The 17244-nt window shown below is 48.1% G+C and overlaps 2 protein-coding genes across 2 annotated transcripts; one reads left to right on the forward strand and one right to left on the reverse strand.

Annotated features, from left to right (window-relative positions):
* Positions 1 to 361: 361 nt before the first annotated feature.
* On the forward strand, positions 362 to 10834 carry wdr83 (WD repeat domain containing 83). Its single transcript, XM_017724189.2, has 9 exons — positions 362 to 695; positions 5500 to 5620; positions 6138 to 6243; positions 6994 to 7042; positions 7159 to 7285; positions 8012 to 8079; positions 9694 to 9802; positions 9950 to 10064; positions 10565 to 10834. Exons 1-9 carry the CDS (start codon positions 593 to 595, stop codon positions 10721 to 10723), a joined length of 957 nt encoding a protein of 318 aa, XP_017579678.1. The 5' UTR covers positions 362 to 592; the 3' UTR covers positions 10724 to 10834.
* A 1822-nt stretch (positions 10835 to 12656) lies between these two features.
* On the reverse strand, positions 12657 to 13797 carry LOC108443476 (persephin). Its single transcript, XM_037534285.1, has 2 exons — positions 13719 to 13797; positions 12657 to 13140 (listed from the first exon to the last, which is right to left on the reverse strand). Exons 1-2 carry the CDS (start codon positions 13795 to 13797, stop codon positions 12740 to 12742), a joined length of 480 nt encoding a protein of 159 aa, XP_037390182.1. The 3' UTR covers positions 12657 to 12739.
* Between the last annotated feature and the right edge of the window lie 3447 nt (positions 13798 to 17244).

A 17244-nucleotide genomic window follows, 5' to 3' on the forward strand; every position in this document is an offset into this window, starting at 1 on the left:
TAACAGGACATCAGAGCCAGAATTACTCTTTTAGTACTTTTACTTTATACTTAAGTACATTTGAAGGTAAATACTTTAGTACTTTTACTCAAGTGGAGGTCTAAAGGGGGGAACTTCTACTTTTACTGGAAGGATATTTTACCTTGGGGGTCTCAACTCCAGTGCATGGTTTGATCATCTATTTGCCTGGAAAGAAGGCAGTTACAGCTTCATATGACTCCACCTTCTGCATGTAGCTCATGAAGTATGAAAGTTATGACGAAGTGCGTTTTGGACCCACTGGTGGTCTCAAGGAGTTGAAGAGAAGAGCCACATTTCTCCTCCCGGCCAGCAGGGGGCGCTAAAGCGTGTAGGACTAGCTTAATAACAGCCGTCTCCAAAAATGGCCGCTGAGAGCCTGAGGTGTTTCTGCAGAACTGAGTTTCTTCACGTTTCGAGCTTTTAAAGTGTTTCTGCGGCTCGTTTCTGGGTTCGGGCCGGAGCTGAAGCGAGGCCGGGCCCGCTGTGCTGTGGGCCGGGCTGGCCGGCTGAGCTGGCCGGGCTGTGGGAGGCAGCAGCCGCTTAGCCCCGCTTCCCTGGACTTTCCGCCGGCATGTCTTTCCCCGCGCCGCGGCCGGAGCCGCCCCGCCTCCCGCAGCACCTCCTCCGGACTCTGGAGTGTCAGCAGGGCGCCGTGAGGGCGGTTCGCTTCAACGGTAAACAGAGCAGAACGAGTCCAAACGGGCTGCGGCGGCACCGAACCGAGAGCTAACCGTCTTCTACCATTTACAGCAGAGCGGACAGCGACAGCGTAACCTCGCCTTTTATGCTAATTAGAGCAAACGTCTGTGGCGTGTCGGCCAATCCGGACAGAGGAAATTTGTTTATCAGCTCCACTTACTGTATAGCTGCTCTCTGTAGTTCTACAGTTACAGACTGTAGTCCATCTGTTTCTCTGATACTCTGTTACCCTGTTCTTCAGTGGTCAGGACCCCCATGGACCCTCACAGAGCAGGTACTATTTGGGTGGTGGATCATTCTCAGTGCTGGAGTAACACTGACATGGTGGTGGTGTGTTAGTGTGTGTTGCGCTGGTCTGAGTGGATCAGACACAGCAGTGCTGCTGGAGTTTTTAAACACTGTGTCCACTCACTGTCCACTCTATTAGAGACTCCTACCTTGTCGGTCCACCTTGTAGATGTAAAGTCAGAGACGACAGCTCATCTGCTGCTGCACAGTTTGTGGTGGTCATCCTCTAGTCCTTCATCAGTGGTCACAGGACGCTGTTGGCTGGATATTTTTGGTTGGTGGACTGTTCTCAGTCCAGCAGCAGCACTGAGGTGTTTAAAAACTCCAGCAGCACTGCTGTGTCTGATCCACTCAGACCAGCACAACACACACTAACACACCACCACCACATCAGGGTTTCTCCAGCACTGAGAATGATCCACCACCCAAATAGTACCTGCTCTGTGAGGGTCCATGGGGGTCCTGACCACTGAAGAACAGGCTATCAGAGAAACAGATGGACTGTTTGCAGGTCTGACTTTTTATTCAGATGCCAACGTTCTGAGCAGGTAGAACTTTCCAGTCAGCGATGCTTAAACATCTAATAAAGCAGAAATAAGTATGACCCCGTTCTTGTTCTTAGACTTGATTATTGAGGGATTTGTTTTGTCATGCCCGTCTCCTGGCCAGCTTCAGCATGATCTCTAAGTGTGCGTGGATCTAAAAGTGGGTGTGAGGAGAAACTTTCACTGGTACTGCTTAAAATGAATTATTATTAATAATCATTATTCCACCTGATCAGTGATGGGGAGAGAAGTCTGAAACATTCTTAACGTAGAAGTTACTTCACTGAATCTCAGAGTGTAGAATAATGAAACAGAAATGCGGAGCAGTGCTCTTTTTCATAGGCGGTCGCTAAGCAGTTGCTAGGCGGTTGCAGTGGTGTCCAAGGTGGTTGCTGAGTAGTTGCTAGGTGGTTGCAGTGGTGTCCTAGGTGGTTGCTGAGTAGTTGCTAGGTGGTTGCAGTGGTGTCCAAGGTGGTTGCTGAGCAGTTGCTAGGCGGTTGCAGTGGTGTCCTAGGTGGTTGCTGAGTAGTTGCTAGGTGGTTGCAGTGGTGTCCAAGGTGGTTGCTGAGCAGTTGCTAGGTAGTTGCAGTGGTGTCCTAGGTGGTTGCTGAGTAGTTGCTAGGTGGTTGCTGAGCAGTTGCTAGGCGGTTGCAGTGGTGTCCTAGGTGGTTGCTGAGTAGTTGCTAGGTTGTTGCTGTGGTGTCCTTGGTGGTTGCTGAGTAGTTGCTAGGTGGTTGCAGTGGTGTCCTAGGTGGTTGCTGAGCAGTTGCTAGGCGGTTGCAGTGGTGTCCTAGGTGGTTGCTGAGTAGTTGCTAGGTGGTTGCTGAGCAGTTGCTAGGCGGTTGCAGTGGTGTCCTAGGTGGTTGCTGAGTAGTTGCTAGGTTGTTGCTGTGGTGTCCTTGGTGGTTGCTGAGTAGTTGCTAGGTGGTTGCAGTGGTGTCCAAGGTGGTTGCTGAGCAGTTGCTAGGCGGTTGCAGTGGTGTCCTAGGTGGTTGTTGAGTAGTTGCTAGGTGGTTGCTGAGTAGTTGCTAGGTGGTTGCAGTGGTGTCCTAGGTGGTTGCTGAGTAGTTGCTAGGTGGTTGCAGTGGTGTCCTAGGTGGTTGCTGAGTAGTTGCTAGGTGGTTGCAGTGGTGTCCTAGGTGGTTGCTGAGTAGTTGCTAGGTGGTTGCAGTGGTGTCCTAGGTGGTTGCTGAGTAGTTGCTAGGTGGTTGCTGAGTAGTTGCTAGGTGGTTGCAGTGGTGTCCAAGGTGGTTGCTGAGCAGTTGCTAGGCGGTTGCAGTGGTGTCCTAGGTGGTTGCTGAGTAGTTGCTAGGTGGTTGCAGTGGTGTCCTAGGTGGTTGCTGAGTAGTTGCTAGGTTGTTGCTGTGGTGTCCTTGGTGGTTGCTGAGTAGTTGCTAGGTGGTTGCAGTGGTGTCCAAGGTGGTTGCTGAGCAGTTGCTAGGCGGTTGCAGTGGTGTCCTAGGTGGTTGTTGAGTAGTTGCTAGGTGGTTGCTGAGTAGTTGCTAGGTGGTTGCAGTGGTGTCCTAGGTGGTTGTTGAGTAGTTGCTAGGTGGTTGCTGAGTAGTTGCTAGGTGGTTGCAGTGGTGTCCTAGGTGGTTGCTGAGTAGTTGCTAGGTGGTTGCAGTGGTGTCCTAGGTGGTTGCTGAGTAGTTGCTAGGTGGTTGCAGTGGTGTCCTAGGTGGTTGCTGAGTAGTTGCTAGGCGGTTGCAGTGGTGTCCTAGGTGGTTGTTGAGTAGTTGCTAGGTGGTTGCTGAGCAGTTGCTAGGTGGTTGCAGTGGTGTCCTAGGTGGTTGCTGAGTAGTTGCTAGGTGGTTGCAGTGGTGTCCTAGTTGGTTGCTAGGTGGTTGCAGTGGTGTCCTAGGTGGTTGCTGAGTAGTTGCTAGGTGGTTGCAGTGGTGTCCTAGGTGGTTGCTGAGTAGTTGCTAGGTGGTTGCAGTGGTGTCCAAGGTGGTTGCTGAGCAGTTGCTAGGCGGTTGCAGTGGTGTCCTAGGTGGTTGCTGAGTAGTTGCTAGGTGGTTGCAGTGGTGTCCAAGGTGGTTGCTGAGCAGTTGCTAGGCAGTTGCAGTGGTGTCCTAGGTGGTTGCTGAGTAGTTGCTAGGTGGTTGCTGAGCAGTTGCTAGGCGGTTGCAGTGGTGTCCTAGGTGGTTGCTGAGTAGTTGCTAGGTTGTTGCTGTGGTGTCCTTGGTGGTTGCTGAGTAGTTGCTAGGTGGTTGCAGTGGTGTCCAAGGTGGTTGCTGAGCAGTTGCTAGGCGGTTGCAGTGGTGTCCTAGGTGGTTGCTGAGTAGTTGCTAGGTGGTTGCTGAGCAGTTGCTAGGCGGTTGCAGTGGTGTCCTAGGTGGTTGCTGAGTAGTTGCTAGGTTGTTGCTGTGGTGTCCTTGGTGGTTGCTGAGTAGTTGCTAGGTGGTTGCAGTGGTGTCCAAGGTGGTTGCTGAGCAGTTGCTAGGCGGTTGCAGTGGTGTCCTAGGTGGTTGTTGAGTAGTTGCTAGGTGGTTGCTGAGTAGTTGCTAGGTGGTTGCAGTGGTGTCCTAGGTGGTTGCTGAGTAGTTGCTAGGTGGTTGCAGTGGTGTCCTAGGTGGTTGCTGAGTAGTTGCTAGGTGGTTGCAGTGGTGTCCTAGGTGGTTGCTGAGTAGTTGCTAGGTGGTTGCTGAGTAGTTGCTAGGTGGTTGCAGTGGTGTCCAAGGTGGTTGCTGAGCAGTTGCTAGGCGGTTGCAGTGGTGTCCTAGGTGGTTGCTGAGTAGTTGCTAGGTGGTTGCAGTGGTGTCCTAGGTGGTTGCTGAGTAGTTGCTAGGTTGTTGCTGTGGTGTCCTTGGTGGTTGCTGAGTAGTTGCTAGGTGGTTGCAGTGGTGTCCAAGGTGGTTGCTGAGCAGTTGCTAGGCGGTTGCAGTGGTGTCCTAGGTGGTTGTTGAGTAGTTGCTAGGTGGTTGCTGAGTAGTTGCTAGGTGGTTGCAGTGGTGTCCTAGGTGGTTGTTGAGTAGTTGCTAGGTGGTTGCTGAGTAGTTGCTAGGTGGTTGCAGTGGTGTCCTAGGTGGTTGCTGAGTAGTTGCTAGGTGGTTGCAGTGGTGTCCTAGGTGGTTGCTGAGTAGTTGCTAGGTGGTTGCAGTGGTGTCCTAGGTGGTTGCTGAGTAGTTGCTAGGCGGTTGCAGTGGTGTCCTAGGTGGTTGTTGAGTAGTTGCTAGGTGGTTGCTGAGCAGTTGCTAGGTGGTTGCAGTGGTGTCCTAGGTGGTTGCTGAGTAGTTGCTAGGTGGTTGCAGTGGTGTCCTAGTTGGTTGCTAGGTGGTTGCAGTGGTGTCCTAGGTGGTTGCTGAGTAGTTGCTAGGTGGTTGCAGTGGTGTCCTAGGTGGTTGCTGAGTAGTTGCTAGGTGGTTGCTGTGGTGTCCTTGGTGGTTGCTGTGGTGTCCTTGGTGGTTGCTGTGGTGTTCTAGGTGGTTGCTGATTAGTTCCTAGGGAGTTGCTTTAGTGTCCTTGGTGGTTGCTGTGGTGTCTTAGATGGTTGCTATGGTGTCGTGGGTGGTTGCTCAGCAGTTGGTAGGTTGTTACTGAGTTGTTGAGCAGTTGGTAGGTGGTTGCTATGCAGTTGCTGTGGTGTCCTATTTGGTTGCTATGCATTGGCTCAGCGGTTGCAATGATGCCCTAGGTGGTTGCTAAGCAGTTGCTCAGCAGTTGAAGTGGCACCATAGGTGGTTGCTAACCAGTTGCTTGGCAGTTGCTCTGCTGTACTTCGTGGTTGCTAAGTAGTTGCTCGGCGGTTGCTATAGTGTCCTTGGTGGTTGCTAAGCAGTTGCGTCGGTCAGCGCAAGAATTTGACAGTTACGTCTCCAATCCAGTGATTTATGTGGAGATGTGTTAAGCTGGGGGTGGAATTAATTCGTAGTTGAGCAGTTGTGCTGTACAGAACACACCTTCAGCTAAACGCTCTAACCAACACCTGCTTCGGGTTCTTTTTCAGCTGATGGCAACTATCTGTTGACCTGTGGAGGCGACAAAAGCCTGAAGCTGTGGAGTGTGAGTCGGGGTGCACTGTTGAAGACCTACGCTGGCCACGGCTACGAGGTGCTGGACGTTGATGGGTGCGGTTCAAATCATCTGACACATTAGGCTTATTATTCAGTCATTAATCTTAATACCTATTCAGGAACTACTCCTTACAGTATGCGGGGCACTCCTGCTACTGCATGCAGCTCTGAAGTGGGGCCTAGATTTGGGAAAGTTACACCCATTTTTCTGGACTTCTCCATAATTCAATCCCTGAGATGTAAACAAAGTCATTGAGAGTGGTTTGGTGTGAAATGGGTTCATCGCAGAGAAACGTACTGATTCTTGACGGGAACCAGGATTCCCAATATCCACAACACAGATACAGCCGCGCCACCAGAAGGTCTCTGGTGCTACGTAGCAGATGCAGCTATAGCACATTTGGCTTGTATCACCACCAGTGTGAATAATTCTGAGTCTGTCAGTTTCTCTAGAATGGAGTGACCGCTCCAAATGACCTTGTTTGCATATTAATGATTTAATCATGCAAAAGCTTTGAAGAGTCTCGTTGAGTTGTGGGATCTGTGTTAAACATCTTTTCCATTCTTGCAGCTCTTATGATAACAGCCAGCTGTGTTCGTGCAGTTCGGACAAGACGGTGATCCTGTGGGACGTTGCAACCGGGCAGGTCACACGCAAACTCCGAGGACATGCGGGGGTAGGACTGCGTATTGGCAAGAAACTGGTGATGTGATGTGCATCACGATACAGAGATGTCTGATAGGCTTGACCTTGACCTTGATATTAAGCTGGACGTTACAATAGACTGTACGGTAGACTTGAAGTAAGGCTGAATTAACAATAACACTGTCCACTCACTGTCCACTCTATTAGACACTCCTGCCTTGTCGGTCCACCTTGTAGATGTAAAGTCAGAGACGACAGCTCATCTACTGCTGCACAGTTTGTGTTGGTCATCCTGTAGTCCTGCATCAGTGGTCACAGGAAGCTGTTGGCTGGATATTTTTGGTTGGTGGACTGTTCTCAGTCCAGCAGCGACACTGAGGAGTTTAAAAACTCCAGCAGCACTGCTGTGTCTGATCCACTCAGACCAGCGCAACACACACTAACACACCACCACCACGTCAGTGTTCCTGCAGTGCTGAGAATGATCCACCACCCAAACAGTACCTGCTCTGTGAGGGTCCATGGGGGTCCTGACCACTGAAGAACAGGGTAACAGAGTATCAGAGAAACAGATGGACTACAGTCTGTAACTGTAGAACTACAGAGTGCAGCTATACAGTAAGTGGAGCTGATAAAGTGGACAGTGAGGTGGTCAGAATGTTTTCAGTCTAAATCAAATACATATGGAAACGGCAGTAATAACTGTAGACGTATAAGCAGCCTGTCTTGGTTTTGGTGTCCGTGGTCTCTCGTTCACTTTGCGCTTGTCTTTGTGCTGCAGAGAGTGAACTGTGTGCGCTTTAATGAAGAAGCCACTGTGATGCTGTCGGGTGAGTCCACTCAGACGTCCGCGTAACAGCAGCGATCTAGTCCTCCTCATTCATCTCCACATGTAGACGTGCAGCAGCTCTTTGCATGTCTTACTTGTTTGACTTGAACCTTCCAGGCTCTATAGACGGCACAGTGCGCTGCTGGGACACTCGGTCTAGGAGGATGGAGCCCATTCAGGTTCTAGATGAGGCGCGAGATGGGGTCAGCAGTCTGAAGGTGGTAGAGCACGAGCTGCTGACCGGGTGAGCAATAAGAGCAATAAACCTGTAAATTAGACCAGTAAATTAAACCTGACAGCCCAGTTAATTTGAATATGTAAGTATAATTTTAATACTGTGTCATGTTTTTTGGTATTTTTTAAATCTTGCTGGTTGTTTGACGCAAATTAGAAAGATTAAGATTCATGATTTTCATTTTTAATAATAAAAAAATTCAAAAATTCTGTCAACTCGTTTTCATGTCACTTCCAGAGTAGTAGTCCATGGGCGGAGCCTTATTTTAGCCACGCCCCTGCACTTTAGAGTCCCTTATGGCCACATGATGAAGAGTTAATGTGTCCCGAAGTCTGAAAATCAGTATGTAACATTAAGAAGTGTCACTACCGAAACACATTTTCAACTATTTGTGTGCTTTCATGTAAAATATCATGACTTTATGTGAATATAACTGGTCAAACCTGTGTTTGCTATTCCTGTACTGGAGCAGAAATAAAAAAAGCATAGCTAAAATTGTCACTACTGAAACATTTAGTGTAGTTTCAGGAGTGTTACGATGGTTTCAGTAATGACACAATGATTGTGTTAATTAAAGAGACTTAGTTAAGGGACTGGGTCATTTGAATTAAAAGGATTCTAGGCTAAAGTCCAAAAAATAGTTCACTGTGACTTTGAATGATCCATTTAGGCTTGCAGTCGTTGGAAGGTGACACCAGTGTGGAGTTGAAAGTCGCTGTTTTCTGTGTTTGTCAGGTCTGTAGATGGCCGACTGAGGCGCTATGACCTGCGAATGGGTCAGCTGCATGTCGACTTCATCAGTAGTGAGTGTTTCTGTTGCTTCTGACTTCAAACATAGACGCCTTATGCTGCGTTTCCATGTTGGCAGTTGATGGCAAACCAAATATCCCAGTGTTTTCAAAGGCGCGGCCTGCTGTCACCATTGAACATTACTTCATGAGTACTTCATGTTCCCCAACCCAACGATATTTATCACGATATAACTCCTCGATTGAACTATAAGAAACATTCACTAAATGTTCTATATAACAGCATTTCACACTTCCACGTTCTGGCGACTGCCCTGGTGCCGTTTTCTACTAGAAGGAAAGCGACACTACCCTGTCGCCAGGAGAGGGCGCACGTCCAAGTGTTTTGACGTGATTAGAGAGGGAGGGGGCGACGAGTAAAACGAGTCAAATACACTTGAGCAACGTCTGAAACGTGGAGTTCTACATTGCCTGTCTGAGCGGAGCGACCGGCGATCTGCTCTCCTGCGACCGAGTCTGAGTGGCGAGAGTGGCGTAGCTGTAGTGACCTACAGTGATCAGTGAACTTTCTGTAGATCCTAACCAGCTTTAGCAGCGTTAAACCCCGTCTGCTCCTCTCAGCTACAGCACTGTTACAGCGCTCGGGCGTATTTTAGTATTGGTGCATTCACAAGCACCAAAGTGAAGGAGAGCAGTGGTTCATGTTGGTTACAGCACTGATTTAAACAATAGTAAATGGAGGAAGCTGTGAGGTATTGGAGAGCGGGAGAACTCCAGCTACCCGTGCTCCATCACTCGCACAACACGGCTGAATTGATGTTACTGTAGATCAAACAAGACGAAGCGGCACTGATTTCAGTTTAAACGGATCTAAGAGGAGGACTGTGGGTGTCTGGTGTGAGATTCACGCTGCCGTTAAAGCTTTTACACAGCGAGCGTCAGATACTGCGGTTCCCCCCTCAAACTCCTGCGGTAGAACAGAGAAACCCAGTCGTCTGCTAGCTGGTGTTAGAATACAGTGATCTGCTCTGATACGGATGTGGTAGCAGCGCCGGCAGTGAGGTGGTGTGATCCATCACTGACGTACCGAGCCAGATAGTGACTGCCGCTCATATTAAGCTGATGTTGAGAAACTCAACAGTTTAGCACTTGTAACCAGGTAGCCCAGTGCTCGCCAGCAGACTTCTGAAATAATCTGTTGTCTTTCTTAAATCACAAACAGACAGATTATAGCTGGTAAACAGAGCCAACCAGACACTTTCTCCCATCACAGATTTGTGAGATGTTCCACTGTTTGGTGAGTGTTTGTCGTGTTCTGACCATAAAGGATAGTTTACAACAGCAATTAACCACCTAGGAGTAAATATCAGCCTCCAAACTTGATACTTTATCACGATATGTACTGATATCGACTGGTATGAAATTTTACAGCGCGGTAACATTTTTGTCCATATTGCCCGGCTCTACTGACCTCACCCAGGATTATAAATCAAAACAGTACCTTCTTCTGACCTTATACGACACCAAATAATCACCTGGTAATCATCTGTTTGGACAGCACGTCAGTGTTTTTCAGGGCCAGCATGTAAACGCAGCCATTAATGTTCACAGCACATTTGGATCGTCATTAACTCTGGGGGGCTTGTGTGTCTGTGTGATGCAATGCAGGTCCGATCACATGCGTGTGTTTCAGTCAGGATGGCCAGTGTACCTTAAGCTCCAGTCTGGATTCAGCCGTGCGTCTGCTGGACAAAAGCACAGGAGAACTGTTGGGAGAGTGAGTCAGCAAAACGCAGACAAAGACATACACGTCGCTGCTGTCGGACGAAAACCTCGTACAGTTCTGTTCCGACAGCAGCGACATGCTCCTGAACGTTAGATTTGCAGCTGACTGGTTTCATTTGCTTGCCGTGCCCCTGTGCAGGTATACCGGGCACCAGAACAAAGACTACAAGCTGGACTGTTGTCTGTCCAACAAAGACACTCATGTGTTGTGCTGCTCGGAGGACGGCCACGTCTACTGCTGGGATCTCGTGGAGGTGTGTTAGTGACTAATGATGCATGAGTTTACTATTTACTCCCCAGAATAAAGTTGGGGGCAGTCGTGGGCTGGAGGTTAGGGAACTGGCCCTGTGACCGGAAGTTTGCCGGTTCGATCCCCAGGGCCTTGAGCAAGACACCTAATTGCTCCCCGGGCGCTGTGGATAGGGCTGTGCTCACTGCCCCCTAGTGTGTGTCTATTCACTAGTGCCTACACTATACCAATCAGAGTCCTTGGGCAAGACTCCTAACACCACCTTGGCCTGCCTGTGTAAAATGATCAAACTGTAAGTCGCTCTGGATAAGAGCGTCAGCCAAATGCCGTAAATGTAATGTGTGTGGCGTTTCAGTTCACGGATGGGTTTAATGCGGAGGTGGAATTTCCCCGTTTGTGGGTTTAATAAAGTATCACTTTTCTAACGTTGAATCATGTTGTGCTGCAGCAGTCAATCCCAGTCACTTCTGATTGTCCCAGTCGTCTTTCCCTTTCCGTCTCCAGGGCTCGCTCGCGCTGAAGCTGCCCGTTGGGAAGGCAGTCGTCCAGTCTCTGTCCTTTCACCCAACGGAGGCCTGCCTACTGACAGCCATGGAGGGACGTGTGCAGGTTTGGGGGACAGAGCCAGAGGACGCAGAGGCGGACAGTATCGCTGCTGAGTAGCGACAGGTGAACGACTTTATATGAGCCGGACTCTTTCCAGCAGAAGCGGTTTCATTTTGTTTTTGTTTTGACATCTTTTGTACTGAATAAATGCGTCTAAGCAGACTTAAAGGGCTCTTTCTATGTCTTCATAGCGGCGTAAGGTTAAGCTGGCCTGATTAAAAGCTGCGCTTTTAATTTGAAATCTAGTATTTGTTGTGTTTTTTTTATTAGTACGTTTCCAAGTTCGTCTAAAACACTGAATACTCACCACATGAATTATTCCAGTCATGTCGTTTTTATGGATGTTTTAATCGGGATTGTACACATTATGTACACGGCGTAGAGGAATGAGAAGATTGGCAATAAATTAAAAAAACCCAAAAAGTTTAAAAAATAAATAAATAATTTATTATACATAAATACATTCTTACTTCAGCTCGGCTGTTCCAACCCAAAGCTGAGCGGTTCAGCTCGGACTGTTCCAACCCAAAGCTGAGCGGTTCAGCTCGGACTGTTCCAACCCACAGCTGAGCGGTTCAGCTCGGACTGTTCCAACCCACAGCTGAACGGTTCAGCTCGGACTGTTCCAACCCACAGCTGAGCGGTTCAGCTCGGACTGTTCCAACCCAAAGCTGAGCGGTTCAGCTCGGACTGTTCCAACCCAAAGCTGAACGGTTCAGCTCGGACTGTTCCAACCCAAAGCTGAGCGGTTCAGCTCGGACTGTTCCAACCCAAAGCTGAGCGGTTCAGCTCGGACTGTTCCAACCCACAGCTGAGCGGTTCAGCTCGGACTGTTCCAACCCACAGCTGAACGGTTCAGCTCGGACTGTTCCAACCCACAGCTGAGCGGTTCAGCTCGGACTGTTCCAACCCACAGCTGAGCGGTTCAGCTCGGACTGTTCCAACCCAAAGCTGAACGGTTCAGCTCGGACTGTTCCAACCCAAAGCTGAGCGGTTCAGCTCGGACTGTTCCAACCCAAAGCTGAGCGGTTCAGCTCGGACTGTTCCAACCCAAAGCTGGGCAGTTCAGCTCGGACTGTTCCAACCCACAGCTGAGCGGTTCAGCTCGGACTGTTCCAACCCAAAGCTGAGCGGTTCAGCTCGGACTGTTCCAACCCACAGCTGAGCGGTTCAGCTCGGACTGTTCCAACCCAAAGCTGAGCGGTTCAGCTCGGACTGTTCCAACCCAAAGCTGAACGGTTCAGCTCGGACTGTTCCAACCCACAGCTGAGCGGTTCAGCTCGGACTGTTCCAACCCACAGCTGAGCGGTTCAGCTCGGACTGTTCCAACCCACAGCTGAACGGTTCAGCTCGGACTGTTCCAACCCACAGCTGAGCGGTTCAGCTCGGACTGTTCCAACCCAAAGCTGAGCGGTTCAGCTCGGACTGTTCTGATGTCATGAACAACAACAACAGTAGCGAAGGAAACCAGGACTAAAGCAACAAACACAACGGCCCCGTACTGATACATGATGTTACGTTGCGCTGGTTGCTTATAGGCGAGAAACGTCTCTAACTTATGTACAGCCTGAGCAAGTCTGGGAAAAGGGAATGCTCCTTGTTGCCTCGAAGCCAGCAGGGTGGTCAGCATTTCTGGTCCCTTCAGCCGTGCAAACGTTTTGTACAGTAATCGCGTCCCGAGGCTGAACGAATCGGCTTGGACTGTTCTGAAGTCGTCGAAAGCAGGTCAGCGTTTATAGGATGGTTTGGCCAAAAATCTAATTCAGGCCGTTTAAATGTTTGGAATTTGTTGATTTAGCTTTGCTCTGGAGCTTATAAGTGTAGCTAATAAGTAAAGGCGGCTTATAGGCACCAAACTGCATGCCTATATTATCATATACGGCCTCCGTATTATGCAAATTAGTTTTTTGGCCCAAGCATCGCTTTAACAAACAGAATCACCAAGTTTTGATAAACAGCATTAAATGACCAGTCGCTCATAAACATGAAGTCTTTTTCTCTACATTATGTACAGCCTGAGCCAGTTTGTGGAAAATATCGTCTCTCCTCATCTCCATGGGGCTCTCCAGCCTGCTAGCCCATGCAGGTGCAGGCGGAGGCCGAGAGCTTCTCCACTCTGTGCCAGCGGTGGGCGTTGTCGAGGAAAGCCATGTCCTCGTGGTGCGTGGGCCGGCAGCAGGGTGCATGATGCCCCGGCGTGGCGGCGTGCGGCAGGGCGCCGCTCTGCTGCAGGTTGGCCAGCGTGAGGTCATGGTTTGAGGTCAGCCGGGGGCAGAAGCCGCTGCAGTATTTGAAAAGCACCACCTCATCGGAGTCATAGCCCAGCCCTAGGTCTCGCACCTGCAGCAGGATGGAATGCAGGCCGCACGGTCCCTCAGCACTGCGGCGTGGCCGGACCGCGCCTTCCTCTTGCTCCCCTCCCTCCCCTCCTTTCCCTGGCTCCTCTGGGAGCCCAGGTCTTTGGTCACCTGACTCTGGAAGACAAAAGCACAGCCATGAGTTGGGAGTTCAAGAGTGGCTGTAAAGGAAGTTCTGTTGAAATGATGTAAAGGTTCGGTAGTGGAGCTAATTAAGGCATCCAAAGAAACGCGTATCTCAATTTTGATCGATTTTTTTTTTTTCTCCTTTACACAGTGTGAGAATTTCAAGATGATTGGACCAATAAAAACACCCCAAAATCACTTGCAATAAAATCTCTTTACATTGACTTACATTGAATGTTAAGGTCGCTTTTGCGCTCTCCTGTAAATTTAGGAGATTTCTTTGGCCAGCGACGCTATTTTAATTGGTCAGCATCTGGTATATCATTCCAGAACAAAATCCAGTCTTTTGTTAAACATTTGACTCCAGTGCTCTCTAAACGTATTATATATAATGTATATATATCCTCAATTGATGTCTAATCTACAAAATTACAGGTATTGGTTGGGGATTAGTACAGAAAGACAACTGAATTATGAATTTCCTCACATCGTGGAGAAACTGTACTAGGTCTGTACTAAAAACTGAACAATTTTCAACTGCTTTTAAAGGTCATGACCTTCAGGCTTACCCAGTAGTGTCCGCAGCCAGTGTGCCTGTCCCACTCGAATGCAGACCAACAGCATGGTGAGCTTCAGAAGAGACCACATTTTCCGCTTTTATCTCGCTCTCTGTATTTCTTCCCTCTGTAGCAACCAGAGCGAGTCGGTCGATGATGCTGAGGCGTACCGGAGACTGGTTCATATATAGTGGTCCGAGGAGGCGCGGGGAAGGGGGTTTTGCCTTTGCCCCTCCTTCCCTTGCCACCCCTCTCACCTGTGCCCAAGGCGGCGATCGGCTCTGGAGCCAAAGGCCGTTTTGATCTCAGAAAAATGTACATTAAAATGGCATAAATACCATTTTTGGACAGTCGCAGGTGTTTTTCCAACTCCAGGACTCAGAGCGTATGGGAAGCGAGGGTAAATCATTTAAAGCTGCTTGCATGGCGGCTGGGGAAGACATCCGTGATCTAGAGCCGTCGTCCGTTAACCAGTCACATACCCACACTCTGAATGGAAGGGTTAACGTTCGGCTTGAGTGATGGTCAAGTGTGCATCGCTCCCGTTTGACGTGGACGCTGTCATAACAGCATGGAGACAGAAATCGTGAATGAGTGAAGGCGAACGGGTTAAACCTGTGAAGACGGGATGATCAGAAGGACCGTGATGAAAGCAGAAGTAGCCTACCGCAGACCTCTTCCCGAAAATTCCAAGAACGATGACTGTCTGAAATCCGAGCATAAATTTTGGGGATTTTATCAGAAATGTGCTATCAGCATTCCTTAAATAGCTAATGCCGAAGGAATCATGGAATGTGTCTGACTGGCAGAGGGATTGCAGTGCGGTCATACGTTCCCCTCCGCTTTATAAGGTTATGCTCAGGGAAAGAGTGTTGAAAGGAGTGAAAGTGGGCCATTTTTTGTGGGTATGACCGTAAAAACTCATTAGGGCATTTACACACTGACCACAAACGGCCAGAACCAGCACAAGTGAATGCTTGTTTTACACTGGAGGCAACTCTGCCCCTTGTGATCACCTGCAACAAAAGCTGTTCAATTTGAAAAATATTCCATATCTGGATGTGGCATTTTGGACTACAGACTACTGGGCCTCATTTGCCAATATCTTCCTAAATTTTGTCTTAAATTGGTTTGAGAAAGTTCCTAAGAATGTTCATGACGTGTTCTTAAGCTGCAGAATTGCTCGCAACGTTGAGCTCTTGAGTGTGTATAGAGTCTGTTATTACCTAAGAACACATCCCAAATAAGGAAAGATGGGTGATCGTTAGAACCTTAATGAAAACTGCGTAAGTTTTAACAAATGTCAGCAACACTTTCTATGAATGTCACATTTGTAAGCATCTATAAACACGTTATAATGCATTCATAAGGCATCATAGACAAACATATATAAAAATGCATTACACGTTATAGCCATGCTTATTATGAATTGTTAACATAATGCATTATAAGTGCTGTTCATAACACATTATAAGAGCTCATAAGCTGCATTTGTCCGCTCTCAGTAAAGTGAAGCGTACTGGACTAAAGCCTCCTCCAGGGTTCAGACTGAGGCTTCAAGTTGAAGAATTTACTGATGGATTTACTGAAACACTAAAACACAATAAAGCTCATTACAGGCTTCAAATGTCAGAGTTTAAACTGGAGCAACATCAGAGTTTCACCCAATGTGGGAAAGTCAATGTTCACCACTGTTAATGTTCACCACCGTTAGCCTGGCACTCACTTAACACTGCAGATCCAATAGAACGCCAGCAGAAATTAGCACTGTTTGGAGCCTCTGAATATTCAGGACTGAAGCCCCGAAGATGCAGCCCTAACAGCACCAGCGTTGACAAATAAAACACTGCAAATCTCAGGCCGTAAATAAACATTGCATTTGTCTTTACACTCTCCAAGCTGGGACTGACTTCTTTGGCACTAACAGTACATGTTATTAACACTAATTGTAATGCATTATATTAGCAGTTCATACTGTATAATAAACATGGCTATAAAGTGTACTTCAGTGTTATTCATTTTTATATTTATAACCATGTTTATAATGCCTTATGAATGCATCATAACAAGTTGTAAATGTGTTTATAGATGCTTACAAACGTGACATTCACAGAAAGTGTTACCGCAATTTCTTCAGTTGGTGAGTAAGCCCAGACGTGTTAGATGTATCCATCCACCCATTTCCACCAGTTGACACAAACTTTTGGTTTGGTTTGGTTTGGTTATCTGTACTAAGCTCCATTCTTTCCACTCCTCTTGTGGATATTCCATGATTGACCACATGTGGTTTGATGCTCTGTAGCAGCCGTTTTTTCCCCCATTTAACATGTCTCTGGTGTTACCTTTCTTATGGGTAACGCCGATGACGATCGGTAACACCAGTGACTCCTATGGAGAATGACCCACACGCTCAAACCATCCCGCCTGGCACCAACGATTAACTTTAAGTCTTAACAATAGATAAATAGAAGACCCTAAAACAAATACCACAATCGTAATTAGATATTTATTGAACAAGGCGATCTAGCATTTAATTGTCTTTGTAGGCCAAAGTGCTCGTCTTGGGCTGCAATGACCAAGCGTTAATTGTCCCGCACATTGACCCGTTCGTCCAGACAGACCTACTTCGTCTCAGTGATGTTGATGGGCTTTCTTGCCTGATCTACTTCTGTTTGAGTTCTCAGATGGATGTCCTGACATTCTCCTGATACAAATCACTATTCCTAGTGCCATCAAATGATGGCAAGCTGTCCTGGCAGAAAAACAGCGCCACCGCTGGGTTGAGGTTCTTACACTGGAATGTTCAGGTTTCGCCAAACATAACATCAGTTCATTTAAAATTCTCCCAGTAGGCCTCTGGCTCATTCAGGTGGTCTTTAGCAACTACATAATGCTTCTGCTTTAAGCCATAATGCTCTATTTCTGCCTTATCAGTTCACATAACATTCCATCGCTAGTCTTCTGGCTCATCCAGGTGGTCTTTAAACAGGCAGCGATATTGTTCAGCGTAGTGGCTTCCTGCCTACTATCATTCCACAGACTTATCCTTGGTTAGTATTTGCCTGACTCATGAACACTGACATTAGCCAGGCCTGCAGATCCTTAGACGGCACCCTGGGGTTCTTTGTGATTTCCTGTGGCCTTGGTGGGGATTTTTCTTGGATGGCCACTCCTGAGAAGGTTGACGGTGGTGATGAATGTTCTGTATTCGTGCACTAAACGCATCAGCCTGACCGTGTAATCATGACGTCCTCTTCAGAAATAGTTTGGTAGCCTCTTCCAGCCTGATGATGTTCATCAGCTCTTTTTCTGAGGTTCCCAGAAATCTCCTTTGCCTGACCCATGGTGTGCGCTCACAAACGAGTGTAAGACTTCGATGTAAAGTTGATGTTTTATAAACAGGGCAGCTTCATCCACTTGATGGAACTTTGCTGAATGAATGAATGAAAAACTGTAACAGTCTGTGTTATTGGGATATTTTCATCTTTTGCTCAGATGAAGATCGGATCTCATTTTATATTGTGTACTTTATCGGTCC

Source organism: Pygocentrus nattereri, chromosome 25, assembly GCF_015220715.1.
Source record: "Pygocentrus nattereri isolate fPygNat1 chromosome 25, fPygNat1.pri, whole genome shotgun sequence".
NCBI classification, from domain to species: Eukaryota; Metazoa; Chordata; class Actinopteri; order Characiformes; family Serrasalmidae; genus Pygocentrus; species Pygocentrus nattereri.

What these genes read in the sequence shown, in the direction of transcription:
- wdr83 (XM_017724189.2), top strand. Translation starts at nt 593, where the DNA reads ATGTCTTTCCCCGCGCCGCGGCCGGAGCCGCCCCGCCTCCCGCAGCAC. An exon ending in AGCCACTGTGATGCTGTCGG is followed by an intron (nt 7,043 to 7,158) that starts GTGAGTCCACTC and finishes TGAACCTTCCAG; the next exon opens with GCTCTATAGACGGCACAGTG. An exon ending in ACAGGAGAACTGTTGGGAGA is followed by an intron (nt 9,803 to 9,949) that starts GTGAGTCAGCAA and finishes GCCCCTGTGCAG; the next exon opens with GTATACCGGGCACCAGAACA.
- LOC108443476 (XM_037534285.1), bottom strand. Translation starts at nt 13,797, where the DNA reads ATGTGGTCTCTTCTGAAGCTCACCATGCTGTTGGTCTGCATTCGAGTG. An exon ending in CTGGCTGCGGACACTACTGG is followed by an intron (nt 13,141 to 13,718) that starts GTAAGCCTGAAG and finishes TTTGTCTTCCAG; the next exon opens with AGTCAGGTGACCAAAGACCT.